Raw genomic sequence first — 18,954 nt, forward strand, 5'->3', positions numbered from 1 at the left:
ACTTGGTATTTTTTCTGTTTTGTAAAGGAGTACCTCCCAAAATTGAAGCTCTCCCATCCGATATCAGCATTGATGAAGGAAAAGTTCTCACACTATCTTGTGCCTTTTCTGGTGAACCTGCTCCTGAAATAACATGGTACTGCAGAGGGAGAAAAATTACCAGTCAGGACCAGCAAGGCAGATTCCACATTGAAACCAGTGAAGATCTAACCACCCTGATCATCATGGATGTCCAGAAGAACGACGGTGGACTTTATACCCTAAATTTAGGAAATGAATTTGGTACAGATTCTGCCACTGTGAATATTAATATTCGATCAATTTAGAGAGCTTGAGCTGTATTATTTACACTTGTCTTTTTACAAGTGATTCATATATGGACTGAAATATCTGATCTGTAAATATAAAAAAAAAATATTTTTGTACCTACCTGAATGAGACAAAGTCCAAAGCTATACATTATGACTTATAGTCATTATTGGCCTTAAGAATTTTAAACACTTTTTTCACTGACATGTACATACTGTATATAGCCGAAGTTAACGGTTATAAAGTTTTGTACCATTTATTTTATGACATTTTGAAATGTAACTTTTGGAACTAACAGTTGGTAGGAGAAAGTTTCTTAGCAAATGACTACCCTGCTCAACATTTAACTAATTTTTGCGCCTCAACTCATTGTTGATGTCTAAGAATGCCTCAACAGGTAGAGAGGCTCCCTGTTGAAGATTACCTACACCTAAGAGATGATACTGTGCATAGTATTTCATACATGCACGAATATTTATGTTGAATCAGAAATGTAAGGCATTGGTGGTGTTTGCAATTACCCTCCTGTAAGCATTGCTTTAATGTTTTACATTGATCTGATTATGTCATAACTTCCATACCTGACTGACAATTTTTGGACAAGGTGCAAGCGGCCAGCACTTTGTTCACCCACTGCCTGTGTACTGTTTCTGACATATTGACTGCCTGAATAGCTTTAAAAAAGTAACATCACCTGGCCATCCCCTTAATCAACAAGGCTATTTAGGTACTCAAGTGCAGCAGCAGTACCTCCTCTTGGAGGTTCGTAGGGTGCAGTGATTGAGTTTGTGTGGTAGTATTAGATATCCAGTAGTCACTTCTGGGCAACTAAGCAATGAACCGCAGTTTGAAAACAAACTGTTGTTACAACATCAAATACCGCCCTGCACTTCAATTCGCTTTAGTTCTCCTAATGTAGTAATAAATCTTGTTAGCTGTTGAACCTCCTTGAGATAGAATTGTTCATTTGAAATAAAGCATGCTTTCTGCACCATAAAACCTGACTCCTTTTATTTATTTATTACACTCTGTTTTTACAGCTCCTGTACTACACTACAGAAAAAGCTACTGAAAGAAAAGACTAGGTAGAAATGCAGTTCTCCAGTGTAAGTCAGGTAGTTGTTGAAAATCCAGCCATCTATCAGAAACAGCCTGACCATCAGAAAAGTCTGCCTTAAAGACAAGACTTAAAAAAAAAAAATCATTATAGGTTCTTCATCGACAAAGGATAAACTCTAGTAGCACATGCCTAAGCATTATGCAGTTACCATTCCTCTGGTAAGTGAATTTCCACTACACCTTATGTGGATAAATTGCTAATCTCTCTTCTTTATAGCTGGTCTCTGCTGCAAGGGGTTAAAACCTGTCTCCAGGAAACACAGCTATCGCTTCCTTTTTTTGGCAGCTGCAACTGGTATAGACTGGTAGACCCTAACTGCCTGTACCTACAGGTTGTCACCTCCCATAAGTGATTAAAGGCCCATGCCCCATCAGTTCCCCATCCCTCAAGTCAGCTGACATACCTATAGGAGCAAAGCCTGTCTTCACACTCTGGGGGCAGGGGGAAAACAGAAATCCCATGCAGGCAGGTCACAGTTTTGGTTACCTATGGGAAAAAGAGTATCAAGGTCAAAGGAGCAACTCGGCTCCTAGATTTCACTCTGGTCAGCAGAAAAAGCTTGAGAACAAACATACTCAGCAATGAAACACTGCCTCAGGGGCTGTAAAATTCTCCCAAGTGGAGCAGGGGCCTTAGTTAGCAACACTACGTATCACTATGACTCCCAGCATACTACTACCACCATTACAAAAGAGTTTGTCAGAAGTAGTAAAGCAGGTAGCATAGCTTTAAAAATCTTTTTTTATAGACATATTTTTGGGAATAAAGTAGCCTACTATAATTTCCTACAAACCTCTATACTTATCAACCACTAGGTATCTAAATGATGCAGGAAAGCTAATAAATGGGGATGGAACAAGGACTAAAGTAAAAATAAGTATTTCAGAAGAGCAAAGGTTTGGGTCCGGACTTTTCCAAGTAACAGATCCAGGAACATTTAGAAAAAAAATCATAAAGATGAAAGACTCAAGGGTATGTGGTATTTCTTCCTTAGTGAGGAAAGTAAAAAAGAATAATTAACATGAGGTAAAAAATTATTTCAATATTTAAAGTACTCAAAGAGAAAACCAAAACCTCAAGAAAGCTTCTCATTCTAATTCCAGTAGATGTTGAAAAAAAAAACCCCAACAAACTCAATACAAGACAAACCCACACAGGTACAGTCTTGTTTAACCAACAACTAACACATGTACACAGGCACATAATAAAATTAACACTAAAAATGTCTCAGCAGGAAGTTATATATAGTGACAGTCAGCATCTGCAGATTTAAGCATGGACTGTTCTCCACAAATGCTACTGGAAACTCTGTCTCCATCACCTCTACTGAACATATTTACTTAAACAAGAGGTGTGGCAGTGCAAGTTCACTATGCCTGTACCTCTCTGGCCCAACTCTGCAAGTGCATCTAGCTTTAAATGGATGAGTTGAGTCAGTCACATGCCTAAAAATAGGGTTTACAGTATTCACTGACTTTGCTGAAACACAGCTTTAATAGGTAACTTTACATGCCAACCTGCTGAGCAGTGCTGTTTCACAGGACTGCTAAGTGCATGCCAATATAGAGTGACATCGACAAAGTCACAACCTAAAGCTTCAAAATTCAGTTTCACAGAACCCATTCCCTAAACAGTAACACTTCTCAAGACAACAGATTAAGCAGTCTCTGGATAGAAAATAAACATCAAATGAGCAGGGAACATTTAAAATTATTTGCTTATCATGTTCAAGTTGAATATTCAGATTTTTAAAAGTACAAGCTGATATTTTCTCTCTTTAAAGATAAAATCTATTGCACCATAGGACCAAGTTCAGAAAAATATCCTACCACCAACAGGTGTGTGACAGCATTTGGACCTCATGTTTCCTGGGTCCTGCTGCGTAAGGAAAAACTTTAACAAAGCTCTGTGAGCTGCTATATAAATTCTACTATAGGGCTATATATTCTCTTCTAACATTTTACATCTCACAGCTTGAGAAAAATAACTGTGATGGTGGACAGCTATGATAACACTGAGAGATTCATTTTACTGCTAACAGACGAGAAACCCTAGTTCTAACATTGCATTTCAATTTTTACCATTGTTTCCACTTTCAATGACTTTTCCCTTCAAGGGGAGAAAATTATATGAACAGAACACAAAAATCTCACATCTCTGATAAAACATCTCTAGTTGGGCTTTTTCCTTCCCTCTTTTTGAAGACGATACTGTTCTACAGCTTGGATTTAAAAAAAAAAAAAAAAAATCAGAATACTTAATGTCTACTTAAAAAAAAAAAAAAAAAAGCATAACAGTCAAAAATAAATCATTCAGTCATTCCCCGCACTGGAACATGCCACAGTACTAACAGCAGCAGTACAAAGGCGAAAGGATGACAGAAAAAACAAGGTACTCTGACATGTCAGAAAATGACAGTCAGTGCATAGAAAAGTAAGAGTCAGATTCACGGACAGTAATTACAACCTGCTTCTGCAACTGTCACCCAGACTTCGCAGAAAATACCTAGGCAGCCTGCAGAGTGCATTGAGAAAGGGAAGATACAGAAGCAGCCAAAGCAGTATTTATCACAAGAGTATATAAAACACTGGAAAAAGGAGGAAACGCTCTTTGAATCCTGTCCCTCAACAGGATTTAAAGTATTGACTTTGACATCTGTAACTGAAAATCTTGGAGATGCCTGTTTACCTGCCCCTTTGAAAAAGCTGAAGGAAGCCTGCCTTTTCCCCCCACCCCCACCACATCCATAAGATACAGTTGTGCTCTCATGTTTAGCCTTCTCTCCTCTACGTGTGCTGGTTAGAACAGTCAGGGTACGGCTATGGGTATACATGCACCCGCCAAACGTTCTCGATTGTTCATCAAGACTTAACTAATATCAAAATAGTAAACAAAACACCTAAATAGCACCTTCTAATCACTACTGTCCATACACAATGGGAAATGCAGAGGTAAAGCATTTCTTTTAGAATGTTTCAAAGTACAGGCCATTAGTCTATCGGCTTTCTCACATTAGCGTGTCGGACATCCTTTGCAAAGCCAGTGAAGCAGTGGTCCCCCCACTGAACAGGCAGGGGACCGCCTAGCTTCCAAATCTTAGTTCACTGCTTCAGGTAGCTGCTAAGGGGCCACCACGGCCTTCCAAGACAGCAGCACATTTCAGGATGTTTGTACACGGTTACAGTTACCTAGGGAAGCTTTACAAGTGAAATAAACATCGGTACCGTCCTTTGGTCCTCAGTGTTAAACAACTAGAGGTCTTCAGGATGGCAGCTGTGGATTTGGGCACCCAGGTTCTACATAAATCCCCTTCAAAGAGTAACTTTCTCTTCTAGATCTGGAATTCTTAGGTTCAGCCCTCAAAGCAGTCATGAAACATCTATAACAGGCAGGTTTCACGTTAAGTCTTTTAAAGCACGTTAATGAGGAACATCTAAAAAAAAGCCAAATTCTCAGACACAGACATTTACTTCATTCAGGTATTATAACTCTAAAAAGATAAACTTAGACCAGCAGGAACAACAGCTATGCAATACTTAAACTTGTGGTGGCATAGCAAGCAAAACTCAAGTTTATAGTTTGTGAAAATAACCCTAACACAAATAGCTGTGATTTCAATTTTTTAAGATTTTTTTTTTTATGCAGAAGCAACCTCTGAAGTATTCCTAGCCCAAAGATTAATTTTCACAAGTTTAAAGCCCCGAATGTTGTAATCTCAGTAATCTCTGACAAATCTCCAAATCAAGTGTTTGATTATTCTTTATAGTACAAGCTAGTAAGCCATTTAAGCATGTTCCATTTCTAATTATCTGATGTCAAGAATGTCAAGAGAGTTCAGAGATACAACTCCATAATTAGAAGTTACCATTTTTCACCCAAATATATGTAGTATGCTTGTATTCTTTAAGTGATAAATACTATTTTTAAAAATTGAATTGGTTTAGAAGTACTAATTACACATTCTGTGTTGAGGTTCAGCTCCCACTCTCCACCAAAAAGAATAATGATGCAATTAGGCATTCCTGGTAAGCTATTCCCTGAACTTGGAAAGGAAAAATCTAAGAGCATCCAGATTTCTTTAAGTCTTACTACACATGGATCACTGTGATTCAGCCAGCTAAGCATCATTTTCAGAAATGCCGCCTTAGCTCCAGATGCCAGAAGTATGACGGCATGTATTATAACAGAATCAGTGAAGATGGTACTTTAGGACTTCTGCCACAGTTTGGCACAGGTATATATAAAAAGTCTGATTTAACTTTACCAGGAACATGTTATGTACATACAAAGCAATCATTCCAGATTTAGTGACGTTTAGAAACCCAAAATGGTGCTGAAGTAATTATATGCAAACTCTGCGCCTGAATCTAATCATTACAACTTTTGACTGAACATTATAATCTATGTAGTGGTAAATCATTATTTACTACTATATGCACTGATAAGTCTCAGAGGTTTTTCTGCACAATGTGGAGTCCAAACTATTCCCTCTGTAGCAGCTGAAAGCCAGAAAAAGATACTTGTTAATGTGACATGTATTTAACACTGTACAAACTGGCAGAAACCTCAGTGACATTTCAAAAAGCAGATCTAAGACAGCATATAATCCAAGACACACTCATTGCAATTTGCAGTTTCTTGTCTGAACATCTTTTTTAATACTTGTTTTTACAATTGTTCTAAGTGTCATACAGAATACATTAAAGCAAACATTCAGGAAAAACAACGTACAAGCACACGTGTGGCTGATATGCATACGCAAATGCTAGCTGCATGAAAACTGACAGAACTCAGCACAAATGACAGGTCTGAGCTGGTATCCACAAATAACTTTACCTGTACAAACCATTCCACTCCATTTGACCCTTACTTAATGGCTTATAGACTGGTATTTTATATATGGGCAACAGCTCATATGTTTTTCCTCAACATTTGGACCTATTTTGATTTAGATAAATCAACACTCCAGAAACTTAAAAGGAAAACTTCCACTCCATTCACATCTGTCCTTTCCAGCCTGCTTCAAAAACACCAAATTATTCATATACACAAAAGGAAGACTAGTTAAACCAAATTAAAGAAGATTTGATTATAAAAACAGATTTTGGTATGTGCTCGAATGCAAAAAACCCTGTACATTTATCTAGCAATTGTGTAAATCAAGAACAGTAAATGGCTTGCTTAAAGTGCTCTACAGCTAAGACTTTATAGACCAAGTTTATCCCTAAATTAATACCACAAAAATCTCCAAAAGCTTACAATGCTAACACTAACAACCTTATGGACCAAGGTGCTAGTAGGCACTGTTATACGATATCACTCATTAATTAAAGAGTCAAACTCCGATCTCACTTACACTTAATGCAAATTTACACTGATGTAACTGAGAGCAGAATCCATCTCCTGGTGTATGCCATTCTCAAATGATATAAAGGAGTCGCAAAAACAGAAGCTCCCTTTTGTATAAATATGTCATAAATAAAATATGTATAGATACAAATATTCATTACAACAGCAGCTTAATGGTCTAATATTTCAGCTCTTGCTTCTATAATACTTAGCTAAAAATGCTTCTTAAGTGAGCAGAGTAAATCTTTAACAGTGCTGCATTAGCTACTTGTGATGCTACACACCCCAGAAACAATTTATGCACATTTTGAAGCCTTTAGTAGATCTTTAGATCTTTAGTAGTGAAAGTAGGTAGAAATTTTTGATGCAAAAAAGAATAAATAAATAAAAACTATTAAATATCCAATGTTTGGTACAAATGCTTCATATTAAGTTATTTTTATACATTTGTTTAGAAAAATACACTAAATACTTCTACTTTCATTGGCTAAAAATAAGGACCGGATCATGTATATCCTTGTGTTTTTAAAGAAGGCAATGTCAATTACTGTCAAGCTGCTCGAGTAGACCCACTGGTGCCCATGCCCACAGCCCTTACACAGGCAAAAAAAAGCCACTGCAGGGCTAATCACAGCTCCTGGTGACAAATGACCACAAGGCCCATGGCACAAGTTGCATTTTCTCAAAAAAAATGAAACCTTTTTGCTGAAGTTTATAACCTGCAGGTTTACTAATGTATCAGTTATACCTTCACACTTTTTAAAAAGAGCTACATTTACAAATGTGGATGCTTATCTGTTAAGCCATCATTTGTTCCAAAAAAATGCACATTCAAACTATGAAATATTAGGAAAATACTCTCGCAAATAAACTATATAAAGATAAAATACACTTCAAAGATAGTTTTATGTTATTCTATAAAGTGCAGAGAAATCCTTCTAAAAAGGGAAATGACTACTTCCTATAACAACAGTATAATTACAGCAGCTTTTGCATAGCATTATTTATAGAAAATTGAGTACTTTCTTCAGGAAGAAAAGGATGAAAGAGTCTCTTCCAGTTCAGATCTTTCATTTGATACTGATCTATTTTCTTCAGGAATGGTTGATGATACCAGATCTCCATTGACAGCACTTCTGGAACAGTGAGCAGATCCTACAAAGATATCAGAAAGTATTTAATTTTCAACCCCAAAAAAACCTCACAGAGTCTGTCAGGGGTTTTTTTGCTATTTCCTATATATAAGCAATCATAAGCATAATTAGTCTGGACTTTTCCTGAAAAGATTTCAATGAATATCATGCCCAAGGATGATGGATATGAAAAACGTTCATTCAGCTAGTATAGATCAAGTAATTATTTTTTAATACACAATGATTTTTACATTATAAAGGACTGTAATCTGTGAGGTGCAGATATATTCTGTATAAGGAACATATCAACTTGTGTTTTTTTAAAAAAGACTGATGTATTGGTAAGCATTTAACTAAAACATTTTCTGTTATTAAAATGAAATGGATGACTTACTGCAACTTGGGTATGGCTAGGCTACCTGACAGGAAAGAGAAAGGACTAAGATAACTGGAAGGTATCAGAAGGAGCTTCTAACAGTGTAAGAAAACAAAAAAAAACAGAGAAACTGAGCTAGAAACTAGAGCTATGTAGTAAGGAACGAAAAAAAGCCTGGTATTAGCAGAAAGACACAAGACAGACACTCTTCTGAGCAGTCCTGAAAGCAGTCGAGACTGGGTAACCAACACCAGAAAGTCCAGCTGGTAACAACAAAAGCCTTGCATAACAGCAGGTGAAATTGATGTGCACCCACATCAGCAACGGGACACAAAATAGGTTCTAAACTAATTCTGTGAGCCAGGGATACATGCCAGCATACCCTATGCTGCTGGCAGATGTGCAAGGTGAAAGAGGCGGTTACCCTGCAACATGCAAGCATCCGAGAAGCAAGGAGACAGTGCGGAGGTGTGAACACTTGCTTCATGGTAGATTGCAAAGCATTAGTACCTCTTTGTGCTCACATGGTTTCAGCAATGCACAGGCCTCAGGGTTTTTTTTCAATCCAAGTGAGGCACCAGGCACTCCAAACGGAAGAAAGACTAAGCCAGAACTAGTCAAGAAGAACTAGTCAAGTTAAAATCTCCCTGAGCAGAGTTAGGATGGAGTCAAAACGACAACAAGATTCAAAAGGAAAAGCCACAGAACTGGCTAACAATGCTACAGGCCCATCTGATCAGGAGGGAATAATATTCTGATCATGACATAACTTCATAGGTTTTTGGGTTGGTTTTATTTATCATGGCCAAGGTTGCACTCCTTCAGAACAGCTGTTCTCTACAAAAGGCAAGCAGCCACCAAAATGAACCATCTTTCCACAATGCATTGGGTAGAAATTACCCTCCACCACTCACAGGGGTCACAGAAAGGAGAATTTGTTTTGTGACTACAAGCAGGTGGCAAACAGTATTCCACACCATGTACCAGAATGTCATTTACGTAAGATTCTATTAATGCAAACATACCTTTTCTAGTTACGTCTCTATTTTATCTTGCCAGCAGTCCCACTGATATTAATACAACTACTGCAGCTGCAAGATCCTTTTCAATGTGAATGAAAGCCAGCACAAGTCAGTCACAAACTACAAATGCTTTGAGTTATAATATAGGAATCTTAAAACCAAAACTTTGCGTAACTAGGAAAAGTTTTTTTCCTCATGCTGGTATCAACACTGGAACAGCTGCTATAAACAGAGTAATAAATTGTATAGAGAAATACAAATGAACACCACCCCTCTTCCAAACTTACTCTGAGAATCTTCAAATGGAGTATCACTGTAAAATTCTGTATCTGAGTATGTTCTTCTGCGCCACTGTGAAAATCGGTGAAGGGATGAAATTGGTTCTTTTACAGAATGATTATTCCTACAAAAGAAATGACATCTATTAGTAAGCAAAATCTGTAACAACCCCCCCAAACTTAATATACTTTAGATTTAAAATAATTTCAGTGCTTAAACTGTTAGTATCGATGTTTTTCACTATACAAAACTAAAAACTTTATTTTCACAATTAGAAAGCCTGAAAATGCAAATAAAAATATAACACCATGTTTGCATCCAGAAGAAAATAAATTGAGAATCTGAAATACTGACTCAAAAAGAATGTTAACATTTCAAGCTCTGTGTCATGAACTTGCCAGAATAAGTACTTTGCATAGCTTCTAGTATGAAGAAAAGTTTATAGTGCATGAGAGACAGCAGCTGCATTATTTGCTACCAACGCTGATAATCTCCACCCCTAGTTTTCAAAATTGCATCAGCTTACGCTCTTTAATTTTTCTTCCCCAAGCAAACAATCCTTCTGACATTTTTATTTTAATGCTAGCAGGCTCAGGGAGGTTTTTTTAGGACATAAGAAAAAAAAGCTTACTGAAATAGAAAATTACCTTTCTGAATAGCAAGGACCAGGGTGGCTAATGGAACGTTTCATCTAAGGAAAAAAAAAGAAAATCCAAACAACAAACCACACCAAAAATGTCACAACCTACTTATAAGAATAATATGCATACCTAAATTAATTTTTACTTTATTTACAGTCTTTACAATACAGCGCAAACTTTTCTTGTTTAATTAAAAGCAACCATTCTTAGTTAAAAATCTAATTTAACTATATGAAAACAGATGGACTGCCATCAACATTCGAAGTTTTAAAACATTCACACAGGAAGTAGTTTTCTACAACAAAATACTACCTAGTTTCTATGGAATTCACTCTCTTTTGCTCCAAAGTTATTCATACAGCCATTTTTAACTGCTAAGATATGCAGAAATATCAAGACATGTTTCCTCTACCAAATGCCAGCTTAAATTCTCCATCACCCACTAAAGTCAAATCCTGCCTCTTGATTCCTTGTGGTTCTCCTGATTATCACTGTCAAATCTCTATGCATATCCAAGAAAGTTATTAATTTATATCAATAACGATCGGCTTTGTAAGTAAACTGGTGATAGAGATGTAAAAAAAAAGAAACAGTTGAACTGAGGAAAAGTTAAACCTCATTCATTTGCAAGTTACCTCATTACAGGGTCTTGATATGTAAAATAAAAGACTGATTCTGTAAAGGCTAGCAAACAAAGACTGGGAATGGAAAATTATTGATTTATATTTAAGACCAGTACGGATCATAACAGAGTCAAGATTTCAACTGCTGACATCATAGCACATAGCAATAGCATAGTCATCAGCCATTCTTTCCCCTCATTCAACCAACAACATGAGACTTAAGAAAAAAATAGTATTTCAAAATGTCTAAACCATTTGGACAGGTGATGGTGACACAGGAGAAACCAGGGGATCAGGGTGAGGCAGCTGGAACATTTCTGGCTTAAACTTGGCATTAGCAATCTTCACACATTCTTCAAGTGTTGTGATAAATGTATTGCATGTGGCGCTAAGCAAGGAAGAGGCTTCATGCATGTTCTGAAAATAAATGAAAGCACAAGCATAAGCAAGAAAAAAAAATATTAAAAGATGCAAATACAACTCTCCCCACCACCACTCCCACACAATTTCCCTCATTACCAAAAAAAGCTTCCATTTCCCATTTTATTTAAGCAAATGTACATTTTCCAATGAGGATAATTTAAGCAAATAACATGACAGCATGGTAACTTCTTTCTGGCATCTGAATTTGTTTAGGGTATCAGCCAACAATGCTGTAACTTTTTACTGCAAAGCTTGTGTGAGTGACTAACTAGTGTCAGAAGATCATTCAGTGAAACAAATGAATTGCAGCAGAATGCGCCAACAGCTTTATCACTCCAGTGGAAGGAGCCTGCAGGTCAGTTTCACCTTGCTGTAAACAATTTGCTTTGTTGCAATACCATCAGCCCTCGCTTTGCCCTATGGTGGACAACAATATTGTCCACACGCTGCTCAAAAGTGTAAAGAATGAAGCCATTCATAATTTCCAGTACTAATTTTCATTCGAAAGCAGAAATACTAGCATGATGTTACTTACAGACAGACTTAGCTACACTGCAGGTTTCCAATACCTGTAACACCAGCTTTCACTGCTAACACCAGCTTTCACTGCTAACAAATTGGCAAACCCTCCTAACACAAGGAAGAGAAGAATGGACAAACAAGTTTCAACTACTTTGCCCATAACGGAGATGCAAAACATGACAAATTATTGCCCAACTCATACAGCAGCTCTTCTGGCCTTTTAACCAAATGACTCAATTGCTTCCTAACGCATGTTACAATTACATTTAAGTCATCCAGGTACTTCATGCACATATATTCAGTTAGTATTATATACACACAAGCACTCAAAAAATGACCTTAGGTTAAATCTCCCAACGTTAGGGAGATTAAAATGCCATAAGATGTCAACAGAAATTTGAGGTCTGTTATATAATTAGGTTCTCCAATGGCATTCTAGAAGTACTGTACCTCAATGCTGGGAGAAGAGCGAGTCTCATCATGGTGAACAAATTCTTGTATTGTATGAACTTGCTGCATTAAAAGATCACAGTAGAGACGAAGTTCGGACATTTTGGTTTTAAGAGATTCACTGGTCTCACTTATTTCTATAAAAAATAAAGGAAGTATAAATTTATTGCATACAATGTAGGTACACATTTTAATTTTTAAGCACTTTCCCTTTTAATTTAGTTAGCAGTTCAAAAATTCGCTTAAACTTTCACTTAATTTTGAGGAAAATTGCATTCTACAATGAGTCAAGAACTGTACTTGAGGCAGGCAATAGTCTGTACCTTTGGATAACTGACACTAATTTAATGACCGTTAAGAAAGAGGCATATTACTACAAAAGATAAAGTTGAAATCTTTCTTAGCTGCAATGTAAGGTAGAAAAAGTTTAGTGGATGAAATTTACACCCACATGAGTGGCTGGAAATAGCTGCATTAAGCCAGCCAAGAAAAATTATGGAAAACACAATAGTAATTATAAAGAATCAAACCAGCAGAAATGAAATGGCTTCACAACGGCTATGAATCGTATGTTTGTTCTTGTAACAACAAGCTGGTGGTATTTCAGCTATAGAAGAGGTCAATGGAGGCAACCTCAAATCCAAACATCAAGGGGGAATTTACCATATAGATGACTAGAAATAATTACGATTTATATTTAAAGACACTAATACTGACTTTCTCCCACAATATCTATACACTATCATTATCTGAAAACAAGCATTTGAAAAAGTGGTACGATTGTATATGCTTTAGGTAACACACATACCTTTTTCTTTTTTTGTTCTGGTATCTGCTAAACATGCTTTTGCACTCCCCAGTGCTACCAGCCACCTTTGCCTTTCAGCTGCATTAACTGCTTTCATATAGAAATGCTGTTCCCCTGGGATGATTAGCTCCATTCTTGTGTTGTCTGTTGCATGAACTTATGATAGAGAGGAAAAAAACAATTTTGAAAAAAAAACCCAAAACCAACCACACAAACAAACCCAATCTCAACTCAGTACTCAGTAACAACTATTTATTAAGTACTGATCAAAGTATTTTGAAATGTTTATTACAATCCCACAATAATAATCACATTGTGATTTTGGGTTACTCAACCTGCTGCTCAGCCCTTCTCCTCAGCAGGCCTTCAAGACAACAGGTAGGAACACAAGATGCCGAACAGCAGCCAGACTCGAGTATAACGGGGTCCCCTTTCTGCATTAACAACACATGGTGTATGGATCTGTAGTAACTGTTGTATTCCAAACCTGGTCTAAACGTGGCAAACTAAGAGGTCTGTTGCAAGGACAAGTTATTTATGGAGGAATAAGGTAAGAACTGAAATAATCTCCCTTTCTAGACAAAATCTGGCTTCACAAAGTTGCAAAGTCAACCAAGAACCAACGTGGACTTTGTTTACAGTCTATTATTTTCAATACTACATCTTTAACTGAATACTCTGCTGAGTTTCATCTTATCAACCACAGTTCCTTCAGACCTACTCCCCAACAGCCATGGGATGCAGGAAACTGTACCAAATCCAGACTTCAGCTACTATCTTGCCTTCACCAAAAGAACAAGATGACAAGCAAAATGAACAACTGGAATGGCCAAAAAGTGGATCCTCCACATCACTGATTTCATCTACATCAAGGAAACTAACAAATAGGAGATACCACAGGAAAAACACATGGTGGCCCATGTAAAATAAGAAGTCTCACTTTTTAATATGCAAGTACCCATATCACAAGCCCAGTCATCTGTGGGTGTCTGGAAAGAGGTCAAGCGTTGAGAGCCATGCAGAGGTAGACAATGCCTTGCTACTAGCCAAGAAGGCTGACCCACAAAGGCTGAACTCAGTCTGACACAAACAGTTCACTTACTAACTCTAATACACCCATCACCCAAACACATGGGCATCTGCTAACAGTGACAAAAGTAAAAAATGACTCAGGAAAGCAAAAGGCTAAACATTTCTGGTTTATGAGAACCTCCACTTTTGGGTAACTGCTGCTGCTCCTCTGAAAAACTACCATTCATAATTCAGTCTCTTATCCCTGGTCCTAAGAGGGAAAAGCGGGAGAACTAAATAACTAGACAAGACAACTTCAAGAGTAAGCCACGTTGCACACAACTGTTTAAAACAAAAATGAATATATTGTGGGTTCTAAATCTCAAAGCAGAGCTCTGTCAAAAAACATTTTTTTCTTTGCCACCCACTTCATAATTCACATTCATTATTATTTGTGAAGCAGTCACACTGGACTACAGATAAACAAAAACAGAGGAGGAAAAACTCGTGATGCAAAATGTCTGTTCGGTGATCTTTTCTGTCTCCCTGACAGCTAAAATTTCCTCAAGCAGAAGTCTATTAATTCTTACCTTTTATTTCACACACAGCCATCTTTATACTTCCTTTGCTGCCTTTGCAAACATCATCCTGTGAATCATAGTATGACAATATCCCATTGTCTAAAACAAACCACCGAGGCTGCCAACCTAGCAAGATCAAAAACACAAAAAGGAAAGTTTAGTCTAATTACAAAACTGCAAATCAAATTCAGCACACTGGCTGTTAAAAAACTTTTATTAAAAATGCAAACATTAAACTATTCTTGTAACACAGAAGGAAGTAAACAATCTGCACAGCCTGAAGACCAGAGCCGCTCTACAACCAGGCTAGTATTATATGGATACTTCACTCCCATTCTTTTTGGATGCAAGACCAGCAGTATTTCAGTTTCCACTATATTATGTTCTAGAGCAAAATTAAATTTTAATTTAGCCACCAAGGAGGTGCCTATTTTGAAGGCTAATAAATTACATACCTCTGAAGAACCATTCTCATTCAAGTATATTTTTCAGGTAGACTTTCTTAAGTTTGTAGGATCTTATTTGTAAATTATGAAGAAATGACTGATGTCACCAACTGCTATGCTACGGTCTCCTCTGCCTACTGTACTTCAGTGAAAACTTTATGTTTCACACTTAACTATTGACACACCATCTTCTCTGAAAGTAGCCCCAGCTCCACCACTCAACAACAATTTAATGTCAGGCATTGTGCGGGGCACTGAAAAAAGAGCTATATTCCTAGGTCCATTTGTGAGGACAGCATATACCAGATAAGTATTTAGGTTTTCAGCATTATCAAAATTATGTAATGATCTCCAGCTTCGCTACACCTACAAAACAGAGCAGTTTATGCATAGACACAAATATCTGTGAGAACTCTATGCAGCATTACACCATACAGTAAATTATTGTCACGAGTCCTGCTCGATTAAAATATATTAGCATACTTTACTCCCCATCCTGCCCTTTTTCTTTTTTTAACAGCTATTTCATAAAACTCAACACTCACTGGAATAGGCGCCCTAATTTTTAATACTAACTGCAAACCATTTTGCCTACTGAATCACCTTTGTTTCTAAAAATAACATAAAACTAAAATATTTTAGTAGTGTAACAATTATGCTGGCCCATTACAGTCTGGGTCAGCTGTACAATAGGAGCAGATTATCCCTCTATTTTACAAGTCAACACGAAACTTTAGCTTCCTGCTTGGCTTAGGGTTTGGAATGGCAATAACTGCGTGGCCAAGAGCTCAACACAGCTGGCGATACGATGGTGCGATCCACGGCACTTTGCAATCGCCATTCCAATGAAGCAAGCTGCACCCATCCAGACCAGGAGGCTTAATCAGGTACCAGACTCCTGAAAATCAGCTAAAGGCCTCCGACTACTCACATTAAGTCATTATGAGTTTCAACACTAATTCAAGAAGTGTAAGACCAGGCCCCATTACATCATGTCTCAATCCCACGATAAGGAAATAACAACATGTAACTAATTTTTTTATTTATTTGCTTTAATGGTAAGTGTCTGTGCCTTTCAAAATGCAGAGTGGTAACTAATAGGCAGATCAACACTCAGATATTAAAACTGAACGTAAAAAAAGTATAAACATTGAGGGATTCCAACTCCCATAGGAAATATTTCAAATTCTGTGCGTACATCACCACTCATACTCAAAGAAAATGCACACAATCATGAGTGGACCTGTAAAACAAAGCTCAGAAATGCACTTATGTGGGGTTTTTTCTGCTACGGTGTTACAAAATGTTGACTCTGTGCTGCCCTTATCTCCTAAGCACATGCAGGGGTGGGTAAGTCGATCCCTGTCTCAACAGCCTGATTCTGATAAAACAGAGATGATTATTGCAGCCTCACATGATGCTGGTACTGGAAAAAACAGAAGCAAAGGACTTAAGACTCCCAAGTGCCTCACAGAAGCAAGCTAAAGAACAAAACCACCTCTTCTGATTCAAAATTGAACAGCATCCCATGTTTGATAAAGTATTTAATAAATGTGAACCTCACAAATTCTTAGATACTGTATTATTGGGGGGGGGGGGGGGGGGGAGGGGAGCTGTATTTATTTCTGGTTTGCTTTTAATGAAGGAGAAAACATTTTGAATATTTTCCACAATGCCTCAGCAACAGTGACAAGCTCTTTTGCTGCTTGGCTTCTACCATTAATGACCACAACTACTACAGCCTACCTCTGGTTACAAAAACAGATAGCAGGGTAACAAGAAAGTTAGTAATAAAATTTTAAAATTCCACTAATATGATTAGATAACTTTTTAAAAAATTTAAAAAATTTGCTACCCTCCTATATTCTTGAAATTGTAGGGAATTTCTGACACGCTGTAATTCTGAAATGCAAGAGCAAGTGCTCTCATTTGGCCAGCACACAGAAGGAAGGGTTCTGCTGATTTTAGAGGGCTACTGACCTTTCAGCAGAAGTTAGCTGCACGTTGATGGAACAGTCTATTGTGTGCACAGCATTCACAGTTACTGCGGAATATTTACTTATTAAATAACAGACTTCAAATGGGAAGTTTATATCAAACATCACATGGGCTCATTACCTGTGACTTTTTTACCTTCTGCAACAGTGACATTTCTGGTCACATAAGTGAAAGTGACAATTTCCACTCTATTTTGAAAAGAAACATGTACTCGTTACTTCTTTCATAATTGCAATTTTTCCTGTATTTTCTCCACATTTATTGTGAAGAAGTGACACATGTATCTTCTTAAATATCTATTTAATTACAGTACAAGTGTTCTCTTTCACCAGAAAGCCAGTATAAGTGGTCACGTATTTGCTATGCAAAATGCAAGATACGCTCTGTACACTTCAGTTCACACAGCAAGCACACACAGTCTTTGCAACGTGGCCCACATCCTTATAAATGCTCAGAACAGAGTTTCATACCACTCCACACTCAAAATCTGAATATGCTGAAGTAAGGACAGCACATATGAAGTGCCAGTGAACAAGAGGGCACAGAAAATATCGCCAAAGCAGTCAAACACAAGGCCTGATTAAGCACGGTACATGATCCAACACTGATCTGCGCTGGGGGGACAATTAGTCCTCTTAGTGTCAGAAAAGAAATCTGTTTCACCTGGACAGCACCATCTACCCATTGCGCTCTCCAGAGGGAGGTGGTGTCTGTTAGGGCAGAGGGTGAGGCAAACAGAACCGGAGCTTTGATGGCAAATGCAGGCATTAGGTGCATTTTCATCTGCAGCGCTTCTGAAAATACATTTTGTGAAACCTCTCCCAGAACTAGAGTTTTTTTATGTTTTACAGGTTAGCATACGGGAGCACCAGCCTCACAAAAAACACCACTCAAAAGCAAATTAAGAGAACGCGGACTTTTACATCTAAGTGCTAACGCTTGGGATTAAAAGACGCAATCCTAAGTGATTCCGGAACTGCGAGCAAGGACACCTTCCAAGTTTGCGGGCTGCAAATCAGCGCTGTTTCTGAGCGGGCACAGGCGGAGGGGACAGTCCCTCAGCGGGGCCGTTAGAACGCGGCACCTCAGGCGGCGCCTCCCCGCCGCCGGTCCCGGCAGGAGCCCCCGACCCACCGGGGGGCCGCAGGCCGGCTCTCCGGCGGTCCCTGGCCGCCCCGCTCCCAGCGGCGGACGGCGGGGGCCGGGCACGTCTGGGCCGTGAGGCCGTCCGGGGGCCGCGCCGGTGCCCGCCGGGCTGCGGGGCAGGGGCGAAAGGGCTCGGCCGGGCCCGGCCTGCCGCCACCCCGCGCCACGCACACGGAAGCGCGACCGCCGCCGCGCGCCGGCCCCCGGCCCAGCCCCCGCCGCGCCAGCCGCCTCAGGGCGGCCGGCAGCCCCGCCGGGCCGCTCCCAGCGCCGCGCCTCTGAGCGCAAGCGCCCGGCAGCTTCCCCGCCGGCGCGTTAGGAACGGCTGCCGCGGGAGGCCGGGACCCCGCGCCGAGCGGCCCAGGCGCCCCCCCAGCCCCCGCCGCGGCCGCCTACCCGCCAGGTAGTTGGTCCACTTGTAGAGGACCCCCTCCATCGCTCAGAGCCCGGCGCCGGGCCGCATCCTCCTGCGTCGCCGCGGGGAACGGGCGGCCGCTGCCGCCGCGGGGATGGGCTGTCGCCTCCCGTCCCCGCGCCGCTACTCCCTGCGCGCGGAGGCGGAGCCGCTCAGCTCAGGCGCGGCGGCAGCGGCGGCCCCGGCGGCGCCACCCGCCCCGCGGGGCGCTCCGCACCTCCCATGCGCCCCCGGCACCCTCCGGGGCTGCCGGCCCTGACGTCCCTTTCACTTCCTGAGCGGAGGGGGCCGGTCCGCAGCAC

The 18,954-nt window shown here is 39.5% G+C and overlaps 2 protein-coding genes across 44 annotated transcripts in view; one reads left to right on the plus strand and one right to left on the minus strand.

Annotated features, from left to right (window-relative positions):
• Positions 1-1,308, plus strand: part of LOC308068900 (titin-like) — a 240,935-nt gene extending 239,627 nt beyond the window's left edge. For all 38 annotated transcript variants that reach the window (XM_080400329.1, XM_080400320.1, XM_080400321.1 and 35 more), the window contains one exon: positions 28-1,308. In XM_080400329.1, coding sequence (XP_080256455.1) covers positions 28-326 — 299 coding nt within the window. In that variant the 3' untranslated portion in view covers positions 327-1,308. The remainder of the gene's footprint in view (positions 1-27) is intronic.
• On the minus strand, positions 284-18,891 carry PLEKHA3 (pleckstrin homology domain containing A3). 6 transcript variants are annotated; one of them, XR_013930187.1, is made up of 11 exons: positions 17,755-17,783; positions 17,212-17,279; positions 14,657-14,773; positions 13,056-13,211; positions 12,248-12,384; positions 11,105-11,269; positions 10,236-10,279; positions 9,597-9,712; positions 7,801-7,933; positions 4,654-4,808; positions 284-1,915 (listed from the first exon to the last, which is right to left on the minus strand). XR_013930187.1 is itself a non-coding variant. In XM_080400420.1 (10 exons), the coding sequence occupies exons 1-9, from the start codon at positions 17,766-17,768 to the stop codon at positions 7,806-7,808; spliced, it is 945 nt and encodes a 314-aa protein (XP_080256546.1). In that variant the 5' UTR covers positions 17,769-17,783; the 3' UTR covers positions 284-1,915; positions 7,801-7,805. The 6 variants fall into 6 exon arrangements, 5 of the variants coding, with proteins under 5 accessions (XP_080256546.1, XP_080256545.1, XP_080256549.1 ...); XM_080400420.1 differs by lacking the exon at positions 4,654-4,808; XM_080400419.1 differs by lacking the exons at positions 284-1,915; positions 4,654-4,808 and having other exon boundaries at positions 6,057-7,933.
• Positions 18,892-18,954: the final 63 nt, after the last annotated feature.

The sequence above is a fragment of the Falco punctatus genome, assembly GCF_963210335.1.
Source record: "Falco punctatus genome assembly, chromosome: 8".
NCBI lineage: Eukaryota > Metazoa > Chordata > Aves > Falconiformes > Falconidae > Falco > Falco punctatus.